The 13,376-nt window shown below is 38.5% G+C and overlaps 1 protein-coding gene and 1 long non-coding RNA gene across 10 annotated transcripts in view; one reads left to right on the plus strand and one right to left on the minus strand.

The window, feature by feature from the left end:
* The window catches only part of LOC109369465 (uncharacterized), a 64,796-nt gene that overhangs the window by 22,063 nt on the left and 29,357 nt on the right, over nucleotides 1-13,376 (plus strand). For all 7 annotated transcript variants that reach the window (XR_014885370.1, XR_014885375.1, XR_014885371.1 and 4 more), the window contains one exon: nucleotides 4,077-4,244. This is a non-coding gene — a long non-coding RNA (uncharacterized LOC109369465). The remainder of the gene's footprint in view (nucleotides 1-4,076; nucleotides 4,245-13,376) is intronic.
* Nucleotides 1-13,376, minus strand: part of LOC100545895 (vesicle-associated membrane protein 3-like) — a 36,674-nt gene that overhangs the window by 1,680 nt on the left and 21,618 nt on the right. For 2 of the 3 annotated variants that reach the window (XM_085232466.1, XM_019618976.3), the window contains exons 2-4: nucleotides 6,963-7,077; nucleotides 3,413-3,571; nucleotides 1,533-1,584 (exon numbers count right to left, since the gene is read on the minus strand). In XM_085232466.1, the coding sequence (XP_085088592.1) occupies nucleotides 1,533-1,584; nucleotides 3,413-3,571; nucleotides 6,963-7,077 (326 nt within the window). The other variant, XM_019618977.2, reaches the window with a different exon arrangement.

The raw sequence follows: 13,376 nt of genomic DNA on the forward strand, positions 1-13,376 counted from the left end.
ATATCTTGTTCGCATTCACATTGATTACATGCCTTGTCTATGGCAGCCACTTGGACACTTGATGATAACTGAATTTACATCTGTACTTGAGAACTGCTGCAAATGAAGACACCTTTGAGTTCAGTACACAGAGTCATGACATCAGTTTGATGATGTGACACTCACGTTTGTGATTAAATACTGAACACAACCTAAGCATGTCAAACTTGCTGCTTCTGTATCCAGACTTACCAAAGCAAGCATTCAGCATTTAAAACCAGGAGGAAAACAATGTTATTACTTATATAAAATTTCAGAGTTAACTTTTAAGGAGAAATTATTAGCTATCTTGTCTGTTTTTTACTTTCTTGTTAAGATATAGAGTGCTCAGTGACACATATATGTACACAATAAGCAATTCAATGGCTGCACATCTGTCTTCTCCAGTTGCTGCACTAAACTTCAGAACAAAGGCCTGTCTTTCTCTTGAAGCCACTCACCTCGAGTACCTGGTTAATATAGTTAATTAATATCTAGCCAGTTCTCATTCTTGCTGTATTAGAGTTATGAAACCCTACAATCATTCTGGGTCACTCTGGTGCCAGCATTCATAAGACTAATAGACTTCCACGTGTATCTCAATCCATTTAGTTATGTTTACAGGTGATTCTGTAAGCCTTCTTTACAGAAGTAACGGGAAAATGGAAACATGCCAAAGATGAGGCATGTAATTTGAGAGCTGGGAATTAATTCCCATCCACGGTGTAGCCTCCTGGTGAATCACTTCTGGGTTATCAGCTGTATCACCTAACTCAAGAAATCTCCCTTTTTGGAGTTTATGCCATGTTACTGTTATGTCATGTAACGGCTGTTGCTAACCCAGAGGTTACATAAATAAAATGTTTAATTCCTGTCATTACGAGATCCCTGGCTCCCAACCAGCATGACTGCCATTATTCATTTATACGCTATCTTTCCTACAATAAATGTGTAAAATGAGATGATCTTCGAAGACATTAAAGCAGTGTGTCTTTGCACCATCTTTTACCAATCTGTAAGTATTTATGATGCAAAGGGATTTTCAGAAGCAGCAACATCTCAAATTCTAACTAATTTGGTGGGAATTAGGGAATTCATTAAATGCCCATTTGCCATGTGGGCCTTCACCGTCCTAGTGATAGGTGTGAGCTAATTCAACAATTACTGTTCTCACTAGGAACAATTATGTCTATAGCCCTGATTCTAATTAAGATATCTGAGACTGCATAAAAAGGATATATAAACATGAAAAGGGTGAGCCTTTAATCCTGGGGAAAGTTACATAATAAGCTAATGTAAAATACATTAAACATCAACAAATTCTACCTATATGTGTCTAATGAGCTTGCAGTAGTTCTCACTATAACAGCATGACATTTGAAGGAGAATTTCACAAATTAATCTATTTAAATATTTTAGATCCTTTAAAACTTTGTTTTGTTTTCTAATACATCAGCACTTCACAAGTGAAGAGCTATTCAGATCATAAATGAAAGAGAAAATGAATTACTCACTTATAATTATAATGAGAATGGCTGTGCATACTACACCAAGGATGATCATCATCTATACAAAGAAAGTTACAAGAAAAAAGAGAAAGTCAGGTTTTCGGATGAAATACAGTGATAGAGTTTTTTGCTTTTATTTAGCAGCCCTTTCTGTGTGTCCTTACTTCTTGCAAAGACTCAGTGTAGAAGACTTGTTAAGGACCCAGACTTGGTATCAATTTTAGGAAGAGCTGACCTCCAGCAATGGACTTACCCTCTTGTCAAAGCTATCAAGTTCTTGCTCATCAGCTAAGATGCAATGACCAAACTTAACCATTTCCAGCAATAAAGTAAAAATAGACTTCAAAAGTAATACAGCTCCAGATATGACTTAAGCAAATGTGTTCCCTCTGGCTGGATTCACACGTGGTTCAGACTGGGTGTTAGGAGAAGGTTCTTTGAAACCAAGGAGATGGTTGGGCACTGGAACAGGCTCCCAGGACAGTAGTCAAAGCCCCACGCTGAAGATGTTCAAGAAGTGTTTGGACAACGCTCTCAGACACATTGGAATTTTGGGAGGTCCTGTGTGGAGGTAGGAGTTGAAGTCAGTAATTCTTGTGGATCCCTTCTAACCTGGGAGATTCTCTGATCTAGGTACCACTTTATACCAGAGTACCTTGACCACTTTTCACCATGTTTCCCTACTCAGGAAAGAGTGGCTGGAGATGTCTGATGTCTAGCAGTTATTTTTGCTGGTTTTGTGTACTTGTGCTGTTGAGAGGTAGCCCACACCAGCCAGCATGGTTTCCAGCACATTAGCCTAGAAATTTCTCACTGGATTCATCAGGGCCAGCTGTGCACAGACATGTACCAGCACTGAGTTAGAGGCCCCTATGTTAGATTTGCTGGATGCTAGTGAGGCCACCAGAGATGCTGCAGTCCAATTCACATCATTAGCCCAGTGAGAATGGAAAGAATAATAACTTTAAAAAGCATAGGACATTTCGAATCAAGATCTTCATTCCTCACAACACATATCTAGGAGAACAGAAAAATCTGTTGATTTGCAGGAAATCTATTTATTGCTCCCCCTACTTAACTGAGACTGGAAGTCATAGGAAAGAAAGAAGGATTCTGTTTGTCAGCATAAAGAGAAAGGGACAATGAAGAAAGGAGAATGAGAGCTGGTTTGAAGGTCTAGTGTACTATAGATCACTATAGTGACTGCGTTCAGTGTGGGTGAACCTAGCTCAAAATCTGGGTCTGTAGGTCCAGAGTGCCCTGCTTCCTGCACACCTGGGCAAAACAACTGGGTAACAATTTAAAATAGCCCAGAGAAACTGCTTAGCTGAGTTTCTAACCTAGATCTACTTCATTCTGGAGTGCTTGTGTATGTAGTTTAAACAGAATATTCTGCCTTGCTTTACACATCATAGCACTGTGGACTGAAGAGATAAAGCAGGCAACAACAGATTAATAAAAATGCATTTTGGATTTTCCTTTGGGAACAGGTTTTATTATTTGAGTGGCCATCAGTAGTCAGCAGCAAAGATAGTGTTGAAGAGAAATGGGAAATAAGGTGAACTTTTGCCACAATATTCATATCCTGCTGGTGGAAGAGGCAGAGGAGAGAGTCGTTCCCTCAGCTTAAGGGAAAGAATGAGACTTTGAGGACAGTAGAGAAGACGGATGGTTGATTTAAGATCTACTCTGTCCTAATCTTATCCACTTTAAAAGACATTGTCATTTCCTCACTTCTCACAATGGTTTGTGGTCATGCAACATAGAGGGCAAGGCACCACTTCTCCCCTTGATAAGAGACCATTTAAAGATCCCATCTTACAAGCAAAGTCCCAATACATGCAAGAGAAGGTAATGTCTTAACAAGAGATCCTTATACTCCTTACCTTGCAATTCTTCCACCAATATTTTCTCTTCAGTTTGGCTGCGCTGGTTTCAAACTGTGAGGCACCTGCTTGCAATGCATCTGCCCGGTTGTCAAGCTCTGACAGCTTCTGGTCTCTTTCTAGCACCTTGTCCACGTTCATTCTCATGATGTCTACTACCTGCAAAGGCATACCTCCACTTTAGATTCAACACATAGTAAAGCGAAAGGTAACCCATATGTTCACACTCCAACAGATCATGCTGTGATGAAACCAGGTTTTTACCATTACAATGTGATGACAAGTACTCGGACAGAGCCTCAAAAACCATGTCTATGAAAACAGACACAGTGAAAACAGGATGAACAGGGCTCAGATGCCCTTAAAAGTAAAGGGATATTATGAAGTACAATAACTAAATTCATTAAAGCTTTTGATTCCCTTTAGCCTACTAGGTGCTTCACTACCGATGCAAAAAAACTGACAGAGATCTGTACCTCTACTACAGTTTGGTTGGCAATTATCCAGTTATCAGTAAACCCAAGCTATTATTTTCCTTATACATTTAATATACTTAATTCAATTAATATAATTTCCTTCTTTGAACTAGAGAAATTGACTAGATAAAGCCATTCTAAGAAGAAAAATATGCATTTTCTGACCAAGGAATTTGTTTGTTCTACAGGTTTTTCCCAGACAAGATGCCTTCTCAGACAAAATTTGAAGTCCTGCTGGAAAGCGGAGGAGGATGAAATACCTTACCTGCCAAAATTCTTTCTGAAGGCTGGCAGGAAGCTCACATGCTCTCAGTGCACATCTTCAGCAAAAAGTGTGCACAGCCAGTACATAGTAGGTAAGGCCTATTCATGCATACATTTTATAATTTGAGTTAGAGGAAAATCCCCTCCAGAAAGCCTATAATCCTAAATAGAAATCCTGGATAAATTCATCACTAGTATAAAAGTTAGATGGCACACATATCTCAGTAAAGTTGTGTCTACTTATTCTAGCAGTGAAAATGGTTGCTGGTATGCTAACTTCCTGTAATAAGGAAATCCATGTTATTTGTATATAATGCAATTTAACTATTACCTGGAAAAAAAAAAACAAAAAACAAAAAACAAACAACAAATATACTTGATTTAAATACTGTTTGAGTAGACACCACTAGTGAAAGAATATTTAAAAGGATTGACATTGGTCTAAGCGCTCCTCCAAAACTCAAGAGATTTGTTTCATTTGTCCAAACGTAAAACAAAATTTTCTTACTTGTTTTTCCAAACCAAAACCTTCTAAACATTTGATTCCATATCAAACTTAATAAAAAATTAAAATAATTTATCAGCTGGTGTTTCATTAAAATTTGTCTTGGTATGCTGTTTCATAGTTACAATTTTAAACTCTCTGGGAAATGCTGAAACACAATACTCTAAAATTTCTACTTCTTCTCTACTTTTTTTTTTTTTTTTTTGCCAAAACTATTTATTGAATTTAACCTGAGCGTCCAGCCAAGACAGTATTTTTATCAAATAAACAAATGCTTGTCTAGCCTAAAAGCAAGATCTAAGCTTTGAAAAATAAGATCTAGGATGCCTAGAGAAATTACAGGACAAAACCCAGCACGGATATAGCTGAGATGCTGATTTCAGAGGACTGCCAGTCATTTTAATAATGTCAAAAATGTGCTCTCAATCAAAGCTGTGACCACTGAGTTTAGGGTTTGCATCTGGAGTGCTGTGTGCAACAGCGCTGGGAGCAGAAAAATAGCCAGTGCGTTCTGCCGTGGTGTTTGCTGCCACCTACAGATTACTTTCCCACAAGACATAAAAGGAAAATGGACAATATAGATCTAGCAAGGAAGATCAAATCAACGCTTCATAGATCAGAACCGTAGGTGCTATAATACCCAGTGACTTCATAGGACAGAAAAGTATAATAGTGCTTTTCTCCCTTGGCTATTCCTATATTGATATTCAATGATGAACAGTATCTGCTCACCACATGCTAGCCACTCAAAACCAGCTCATACCAATCTCTGCCTTCTTCTCCAACTGCAGTTGAAAAAAACTCGGGCCCTTGCTATTATCTGTATAATCCTCCAATTCAAGAGCTACACACTCCCTTCTCCTACTGGATAAGAGTTTCTGACAAAATAAATTTTTAGTTAGCACAAGAAGATAAACTTGCATTGGCTGGAGTGAAAAGTATCTCAAACACAGAGTGGGTTTAGCAATTATTTGTCATCTTCCAGGGACAGTTACTTTGGTTGTCACTCACATAAACATTTACAGCACCATCATGACGTAGTATGTTCAGGACAAGAAGTTTATTTCAATTATTCTGACCTTAGACTGATGTTGAAATGTAATACTGTTTTCCCTAGTTCAAGAGTCACTCAATTAACATCAATGAAGTTATGCTGAAGTGAAAATTGGTAATAATGAGAGAACTGAACCTAGGCATTTCTGTATACAGAGGATGTTCTTATGATCAACTCCAAGCATCAGCAAAAGGGAAGAGAAAGAGCGCAGTTCAGACCTTCAGCAAAAAAACTTCTCAGAGACAAAGCTCCACTTGACAGGTGTATTTAATTCATCTTCAGAAAGGCACTTGAGTTCAAGTTGTGAGATCTTTTTTAGTTTATCCCGAGCTTTTGAAAATAGAAGCCTTTATGCATGTAAATGGTCATTTTTTAGCTTGTATTTTATTGACCTGGCATAAAAGACGTCATACAGGCCCTGGTAATCTCCTCATGGGCAGTAAGCAATTAGTTACTTAAGACTCTGCAGGGGTTCAGCAAAACTCTATGCTAAATATCCAGCACAGCAAATGTGCACAGTAAGTGTGCAGGGATGCTACAGCTGGCACTGGATGGCTGGTACACTCAGGGACGATACTCACAAGCAGTGGTATCTTCACTTATTCCTATTACCACAGCGATTAGATGGACACTGGCATTATAGGTGAGGGGACAGGGACTTTCTGTATTTTAAATAATTTAAGAAGCCATGCTGAAATAGGCACATATTCCTCAAAGGTCAGCCAGAAGGAGTGAGGACTTGTTGAAGATGTTGTGATGTCATGTGTGGGTGCCCTTCTATGGGTGTGAATTGTAATGATTAATCATTACAGTTCTGACTAATGAACACAGCCCTTACCAGTACAATTTTCAAAGCCTGCACGTATGAACAAGAAGCCAATGGTTTGTTTGTATGAAACAGGCTGTGAGATTAGCATTGAAACTTTAGGAATACAGGAATACATTAAAAGAGCTGATTCACTATGACATCTCCTCCTAACATGACCATCTGGGACAAATTCTTCAAACAGTACTGATGTCCATATCTATTCTGCAGAAGTATTACTGGTACGTTAGTACAAGAGATGTTCTGAGCACAATCTGCCTCCTCATAAACGCTTTTCTTTGGTAAATATCATTTCCTAGACCCAGCGTCTTCAGACAAGGAATTGCTGGATCATTAGTGAGGCAAGCATCTTAAAGGAAGAAAAAAAAATAAATAATCACATGAGCAGCCTTGGAGTGAGCAACTTATCACGTGAAGCCACTTACTTCATCCACTTGGGCTTGCGTCTGCTGCAGCCGTTTGTTACTTGACACATTGGTAGCAGGAGGTGGTCCTGCAGCCCCAGCACCAGTGGGCCCTTGGGTAGGAGCTGGAGCAGACCTAGATTGAAACCAGAGAACATAAAAAGTGTCTGAAACTATTTTCATTTATTCACTACTCCTTTTTTAGGATAAGTCGAAAGGAGGTGTCCATTGTCTGACATCACCCCTTCTACATTCCTGAATCACAACACTGATGTCCCACTCCCATGTTCTGCAATTCATTTTCACACATATTTTGTTACAACCATATGAAACTGTTTGCCTCCCTAGCTGGTATAGGAGCCAGGGCTACAACCCCATCTTCTTCCCCAGCACACTGAACGATGCATTTCTTTGATCCTCAGTGTCAGGTTGGAGGATAACCAAGTAAAGAAAAACAAAAGGAGAGGAGAAAAAAATGGAGGAGGAAGTGGGTCAAAATTGCACACTGTGGTGTTAGTCATCTAAAGCACATAGCAATGCTTAACCAATACACTGGTGGCCACCAAATGCCCCAGCAGAACACCTAGCCAGGCTTGAATGCTTGCCTTGAACACTGGATTAATATTTGCAGCAATGCTATTAATGCCTTGATCTTATAAGCATCATCCCTTTTTTTAAGTATCAACCTTGGTTTCCCCCAAGGTTGCTTTAAAACAACTTCAGACAGAACAAAAGTCCTTTAGAATGCAAAAGATCAGGTCTGTCTCCGTACGTGAGTTTATGCAGCCATGACACCCTGCCAGCCTGAGCAGGGTCTGTCAGCCTTAGCCAGTTGTTATTCACACCCACACTTCTATGTGTCAAACCTCACCTTTCCTTTCAAGGGATTCTGCCACTGCTTCCTGCAGGGAAATAAAACCTTTCCTGAAGCTGCAGAGGAAATCCCTAAGCATGTGGACTGAAAAATATCACAAATCCCACTCATGCATTATCAATGTCTTCCCACAGTGACGGACTGAGAGAACACAGTGTTTCTCTATGAATCATTCCCTATTACATCCTGGGGTCTGATTAATGCTGCTAGAATTATGGCCCCATTAAGACATTGTCAAAGTGCCTAGAGGCACCTAAAGTTAGTTCTCTAAAAGTACCTTGAGCTGCAAAATTCAGTTTGACAGCACTGCCTCTGGGCTGAGATCCCTACAGATAATTCTGACCCTCACACAGACTCCCAGTGATAAAGCTGCTGTTTGCAGCAGACCTGGAGCACTGCTGCATTTTACACTTTCTTTTTCCTATTGCATGTGAGAATGTCATCATCAAGCTTCACCTGAAAGAAAATAATTTGAACTGTACACAAATTGCTCATGCTTTGAGGATCTCACAGTCACTATTAAAAACATAAAAGACCGGATGCTACTGCCACCTGTAACGGGATTTATTCTGAATCTACACTGTTGTCACAAAGGATCAAAATCTGACCATAACATATACAAGACCAAATAATGCAAAGCATGATCACGTTGGAGCATTATGAACTTGAAAAGGAGTTCCTAGTACAACAACTGAATAAAAAATTTAAATTGTTATTTTTTTTTTCAGTCAAGGAAATAGATTGGCTTTTTCTCAGTCAACACAAACAGGTATTTTTTTCTAGGGAAATGTGTCATGCTGTTCACTACTAATAATGCTAACAAAGATCCCCTTTTGTGCTATGGACTGCTAGCATTCTGGACACTATGGAAGTGAAATATATCAGAAGAAGTATTATTAGTCACATGTTTCCATTAATAAGCAGAGCTTATAAATGCAACAGTGTTCTTGGTCATATCTGTATGCTGCCGTATACCTTTTCTGCCAAGTAATTTTCACCTTTTTTTTTTTTTTAATATACTTCCCAGGGCCTTAAAATGATATAGCATAAAGTAGATACTTCCCAGTTTATTCTCTTCCAGCTCCTTCCTATCATCTAATTTTGTTTCAATTGTATTTCTTAGAGTTTCTCTGCTTTCTGAATAACAGGAATGTGTATTTTTACATCTGCCTTTACTATTCAGCAGGAGCTAAGGTAACTACCAAAGAGAATCTTTATACTAAGGTACAGCAAGCTTGTAATTAAAAGCCACATCTTAATTAATTACGTAAAATCTAATACAAGAGCAACCAGATCTGGGTGCTACATTCAGTGCAATCTACTCTTACCAAACCTTTTGCTCAGAGGCTCTGCAGGTAGGTCATTCTTTTATGTAACATCAGTTATGTCCTTGCTCCCCAGCATGCCAGTTAGCACATAAGCAATCTCACCAACTGGAAGCAGGTGCTGGATGTGTGTATGTACACAGCCACCTATGAAGAAATGTTTGGCAGTGTCCCAGTGATTCAGTAAAATGATCTCAGCTGACTCAGACTTCCTCAGTTCTTCTAGTTATTTGCAGGGCTTGAAGCTGGTAGGTCAAATTCATGGCTAACAAATTTCTCATCTCACCTGCATGTTTTGGAAGCAATTTACTACTTAGCTCTAACAATAAAAGGGAGCTGCAGCTCTAGTGTGAGGTATCTAACATTACTGTTCTCCATTTCAGCACCAGTTGAGAGAACATTAAGGATGACCATGTATCTAACGTTTGGGAACATTTGACAGACATACACTTTTATTTTTTTTCATCTGTGTGAACTATATAGGAGAAATTTTTGTGTTAGTCAGATTAGGGAAGGAAGGGAGACGCGTGATGCAGAGCCATCACCACCCATGAGAGAAGCTTTGGTATGGTTTACATCAGGACCTCGAGAGCTGTTTTCAGCAATGTGTTTCACACAACCAAAACGTTTGTAGAGTATAAACTGTGGGGCCTTCAAAGTCATTATCCTAAAATCATTGCAAGAAGCAAAGGAAAAGCTATTATCCCTGCATACACCTGGGAAATTGAGAGACAAGGAGATTAGATGACTTGCTCAGTGGCACGGGAAGGCAGAGCTAAGCAGTCTAGGCCTCTTCCTTACCATCCTCCTGCTCCCCTCTTCTTCAGTTACTGAACACAAACCAAAGTTCACAAACTACTTCTAAGAGCAGGAATCATTTCTGACGTCTCAGACATAAAGAGTGACAAACACACATGGTTAAGGGTTACAGCAAGAAAAAAGTGTGAACTATTTCAAACACCTTAAGCTGGTATCAGCTGGCAAAGCTCAGCAGAGGGGGCAGTGAAAGTGAATTAGTGCAGCAGCAGATTTGACTAATGACTGCTATAACAAGTCGAATGAAGGAAGCAATTTTCTATAAATCGCAGTCTGATTCCTCTTTCCTCAAGCCCTTCTCCCTGTTGTACTGATTTCTACAGTACGTCAGTTTAGCCAACAGCAGAGCAAGTTTTTCAATCAGTTTAACTATGCGCAGTTTGACACAGTCCCAACAAAACCCAATCTAACCAAACTAAAATTCTGTGCTAGCCTATTTACATGCCATCTTTAATTCCTTGAAGTTATGGGCCTTTCACAGCTTACATTTACCTGTACAAACTGAACAGTAAAAGACGGCTGGCGCAGCCGTGGGTGGGCTGCTATGTTTCTGTCTGGGAAAGCACGTGTTCTTGTGTGTATCTAAAAAACTGGATATGTTAGCTATCTACTGCAACATCTCCTGCCAAAATTTTTACTTTTCCTATAGCAAAATAAGAGTGTCAGGTTCTCTCAGAATCATGCACTAATTATGCCAGGAGAGGTTCAGAGAAAAAAGGCCAGTTTACTTCCAACAATAACCAAAATATCAAATAAGTGTCCTTCAGAATTAGGTTCTCAGCCTTTACAAGTAAATTGTCATGCTCTCTGCCTTTGAGGTGACAGGTCTGTTCAAAAGAAAACTCTGGTTAGATAACACTGATTAGAGACCTACTTAGTTCAGAGACGCACACACTTGATAGGGGACTTCAGTTTCAGACCTGTTGCCCAATAACTGTATTTCCTTTAGATCTCTAGCTGATCTCCTCTCTGGTCACTATTCCCCACCTCCAGGTTAATTTTATCCTTGCTCTCATTCTGCTAATCTCACTTTCACAGGGAAACAAAGCTGCTCTATGGAAGTAAAGAAGGTCATGATACTATAGAATGGATAGAGTGAAAAGCTAATTAGGCTGTTGACAGAGCGGTGTCTCTACTGAGTTAATGGACATTTGCATACCTGGGGGCGGAAATGTTATAGAAAGGTGTTTCCAGTTCTCTGAAATTTCAGGGGGAATAGAATCAACTCCTAACAAAGTAAGGCCTCCCCTACTGCCAGGGAACAGTCACAGTTTTAATGAAGATGTTGCTCTTACCTGAGACCTTCCTTATTCTGTAAAAAAACATGGTCATTGCCAATTAAATGGGTACAGGCTAACTTAGGCTCATTGCATTCTAGAACTATCAATTTTAAAATGATTTCTCATGCTATTTGTAATAATTCTGTAGTAATGAGTAATAGTGAATTGGTGGTAAGAAAAAAAAATCACATATAAAAAGAATTAGCATTTTAAGATGTGTTAATTTTGTGAAGAAAGTTCTGCTCTGAACACATTTCTGTTCCCAAATGTGATTTTTATGTATTACTGGCAATATCCTACAAGGGCTCTCCCTTATTACTAAATATTTATGCTGCTCATCAGCCAAAGATAATACCCTGCATTTAAAGTCCTGGGAACACATTTAATTAAATATTCTCATCAGTTTATTATGACTGTGTTGACCATATGGTGTGCTAAATACGCACATGGAGGAAAAACTGAGGAACCTTAAGACATCTTTAATTTGATCATTGCTTGTTACGCTAGTAATAACTGATTTTCTCCAGTATCTTCTATTCAAGCCAAATATAAGGCCCAAAGCACCTGAATTCTTAAGCCAATTAGTACAGCCAAATGATTTCTGTGACAAAAAATTTGCCAGAAAGAGCTGCATTATTGCCATAATTTTCATAAATTGCAGTCTTCACAACAACCTGTTGTGGTGACTCAGGTGAGGTCTCTGTTAGTCAGAAAAGTAACACAATGCAGATTCCTTTTCTGAGATATCAACACTCCAGATTTTTTTAGATCCTCTCCCCTTGCTGTCATCTTTTGTAAAGGCTGTGGCTTAAGATGAGGTCAACGCAATGCAGCGATATTGATTCATATGTTAATCACTGACCACGCTTTGCAGAGCAGTCAGACAGATTTGCCTGAAGGATGAGGCAGGGTGTTGGCATACACATTTTAGGTTCACAAATTAAAATTGAGGATAACACCCGAAAGCCAACTGTCTAATAGATGCTAGTGTTAGGTGATGAGTTATTCCAAAATTTCACAGCTACAAGGACTACAAATATATATACTTAAATACAGAGCACTGAAGTAATTAAACAACTCTAAAGAAAACAATCTCCTTTTGAGGTAACTTCCCTGTATTGAACAAAACGTTACCAACTGTAGTTCCATACTGTTTAGGTTTTTTCTCAGAAAGGGATTAATTCTCATAATTTGACTATTTGAAACTACCTACAATCTTTATCCTAAAAAAGATTTATTTTAATTATGGAATTAAAGCAAATATGGGTCTAAAAATTATCTTACATATTTTTTAACTTAATGTTTACACTGACATTAACATTATAGTGTAAAAATACATATATCATTTATTGCCTCCTAAATTTTGTTTAAATTCTTAATTTGCATCAAACTACTTCTGGACTGAAATTAACAGATCAGTAAAAAATGCAGAAAACTCATCATATGAAATACTAATTGTAGTTAGTAACTAAAAATACATTCAGTACTATGTATCAAAAGATTGTACCGCACTAAAAGACAAGTTTTAAAAAGAAGTATTCTCTTCATTTTCTAGATAGGACTGACCATACCATTATTTACAAGATTTCAGAATTACAAGGCCTCGGGTGCTTACAAAAATTCCTCTTCATCTGCTGAAAAACTTTTTTCCCAAATAAAACCAGTGCTAAAATCAGCTCTTTGATCTGCTTTTGTCACAAAATGGTTACTATTCCAAATTGGTTGAAGAAAAATACCTTAACAATTCAGCACTCAGCTGAATTTCAAATCAATTTAAAGGTGTACATAAACAAACTGCCCTTACAAAAAGTACCAGATTCTACTTAAAGATCCTTCTCCTCCATCAGCCCCTTGTGTTTGCTTCTTAATCCAATCCCTTTGAGAGCCTTCAGCTTTGCCCCTGGTTATTAAAAAACAAACAACAACAACCTAAAAACAAACAAAAATCCAAAAACAAAGAAAAGTGTCAACAGAGAAATCAAATCCTGGATAACTGAAACAACATTGGATTAATGAAAATCTCCAAAGCATAATAGGCTATGGGAAGGAAGAAACATAACAAAACAAAGCTTTGCTCAGTGCCTGGGCGACTGAAACAACTCAAGAATGAAGTGATAAATACACTGAAAGTGCAGTCAGG

This window comes from Meleagris gallopavo, chromosome 11, assembly GCF_905368555.1.
Source record: "Meleagris gallopavo chromosome 11, MGAL_WU_HG_1.1, whole genome shotgun sequence".
NCBI lineage: Eukaryota > Metazoa > Chordata > Aves > Galliformes > Phasianidae > Meleagris > Meleagris gallopavo.